Consider the following 1,672-nt stretch of genomic DNA (forward strand, 5'->3'; position numbering starts at 1 on the left):
GGCTGTACCTCATGTTCGGCTATGGCGCCTCGTTGCTCTGCAACCTCATCGGCTTCACCTACCCCGCGTATGTCTCGTAAGTACCAGTGTACCCAGCCCAGCTGCCCTGTGGCATTCCCTGCCCTTAGCTGAGGGTCCTGGCTCTTGAGACCTTCGCGAAATCCCTGGGACCTGGCACGGTCCCAGCCTGAGGCAGCAGCACCCAGTGGCAGGTTTGCTCCAAGATTTGGAGGGCTTGGGAAGGAGAAGCCCACCCTGGCCATGAGGCTGCAGCAGCACTGCCCTTCCCCTCTCCCACCGCAGCATCAAAGCCATCGAGAGCTCCAGCAAGGAGGATGACACCACGTGGCTGACGTACTGGGTGGTGTACGGCGTCTTCAGCATAGCCGAGTTCTTCTCCGACATCTTCCTCTACTGGTTCCCCTTCTATTACGCTGGGAAGGTAACTGGAAGGCTTGGCTGGAGGCAGAGTCCTCTTGTTTGATGGCTGAACTCGGAGGAACCGAGCATGGTGGGCTCAGCCCTGTTAGGAGGGCAGTGGTGGTGGCCATAGTGGGATCACAGCCCGTGGTGGAGAGGTCCTGGTACCTCCAGCGAGCTCCAGCCTTGGGCCAGGCTGGGGGAAAATGGAGCAGCTCGGCTGCTGCCCTGTCACTGCCCGGCCACCTTCCTGCTCTGGAGCATCTCTCCTCCCCGCAGTGCCTGTTCCTGGTGTGGTGCATGGCCCCGGTGTCCTGGAACGGCTCACAGGTGCTTTACCAGAATGTCATCCGGCCCTGCTTCCTCAGGCACCACCAGGCTGTGGACAACGTGCTGGGAGACCTCAGCACCAAAGCCCTGGACGTGGCTTCCAACGTCACCCGAGAAGGTAATGAGGGTCCCCGCTCTGTGTCCGGGGCAGGTGGTTTTCCCTGGAGCATGGCTGAGACATGGGCAATTCTCATTTTAATTACCATTAAGCAGCTGTCTGTCTGTGACCATGGGCCGTGCTGTCACACCCCCGTCCCCCCATGGTGGCAGGAGCCGAGCGGGACGTTTCTCTCTTCCCCCGTCCATAATTCTCTCTCTTCTCTTTGCGCCTCGCGGTCCAGTCCTGCAGACTCTGGTCAGCAGCAAAGCCCGGCTGGCGGCCGAGGTGGCACCGCAGCTCAGTTTGTCTGTATGTAAAGAGCCACGGGTCCTGCTGCCACTGTAGAGAGCGGGGGCTGCTCTGCATGCATCTCCTCACTGCTACCAGCCAAAATAAGCTCCTGCCCTTGCAGATGCCAGTGTGACTCACGTGCAACTGCCCCTTTCTCCCTTGGCGTGGTTTATTAGAGCAGGCGTTTTCCCTCCTGCTTCTCCGTAGCCGCATGTTCTTGCTCATCCTCGCCACCTCTGTGTCCCTCAGCACTGGTGTCACTTTGGGGGTCCTGTTTGAACCCTGGGAAGGGCAGGAGGTGGCTGCCAGCCCTGCACTATTGTGGGAGGAATGGGGATGGTGACACTGGGACAGGCTCATGCCCATTAGCCACTGTCTGGGTGGCTGCTGGCCCCAGGGACAGGCCCTAACTTCATCTCTGTGTCTCCCACAGCATCCAGAGCAGCCTTGAACCTGGCAGAGGAAAAGGAGAAAAGAAAATGAGAGGGGAATCCAGTGGGACCAGTACCGTGGACCTAGGCCTGGGGCTGA

At 59.7% G+C, this 1,672-nt stretch overlaps 1 protein-coding gene across 1 annotated transcript in view; it reads left to right on the top strand.

Annotated features, from left to right (window-relative positions):
* The window catches only part of REEP6 (receptor accessory protein 6), a gene marked incomplete at both ends in the record, with an annotated part of 3,402 nt that extends 2,243 nt beyond the window's left edge, over window positions 1-1,159 (top strand). Inside the window, 4 exons of the mRNA XM_010182519.1 lie at window positions 1-76; window positions 304-442; window positions 700-868; window positions 1,092-1,159. Of these exons, the coding sequence (XP_010180821.1) occupies window positions 1-76; window positions 304-442; window positions 700-868; window positions 1,092-1,159 (452 nt within the window). The remainder of the gene's footprint in view (window positions 77-303; window positions 443-699; window positions 869-1,091) is intronic.
* Window positions 1,160-1,672: the final 513 nt, after the last annotated feature.

The sequence above is a fragment of the Mesitornis unicolor genome, unplaced genomic scaffold (assembly GCF_000695765.1).
Source record: "Mesitornis unicolor isolate BGI_N332 unplaced genomic scaffold, ASM69576v1 scaffold34124, whole genome shotgun sequence".
In the NCBI taxonomy this organism is placed as follows: Eukaryota; Metazoa; Chordata; class Aves; order Mesitornithiformes; family Mesitornithidae; genus Mesitornis; species Mesitornis unicolor.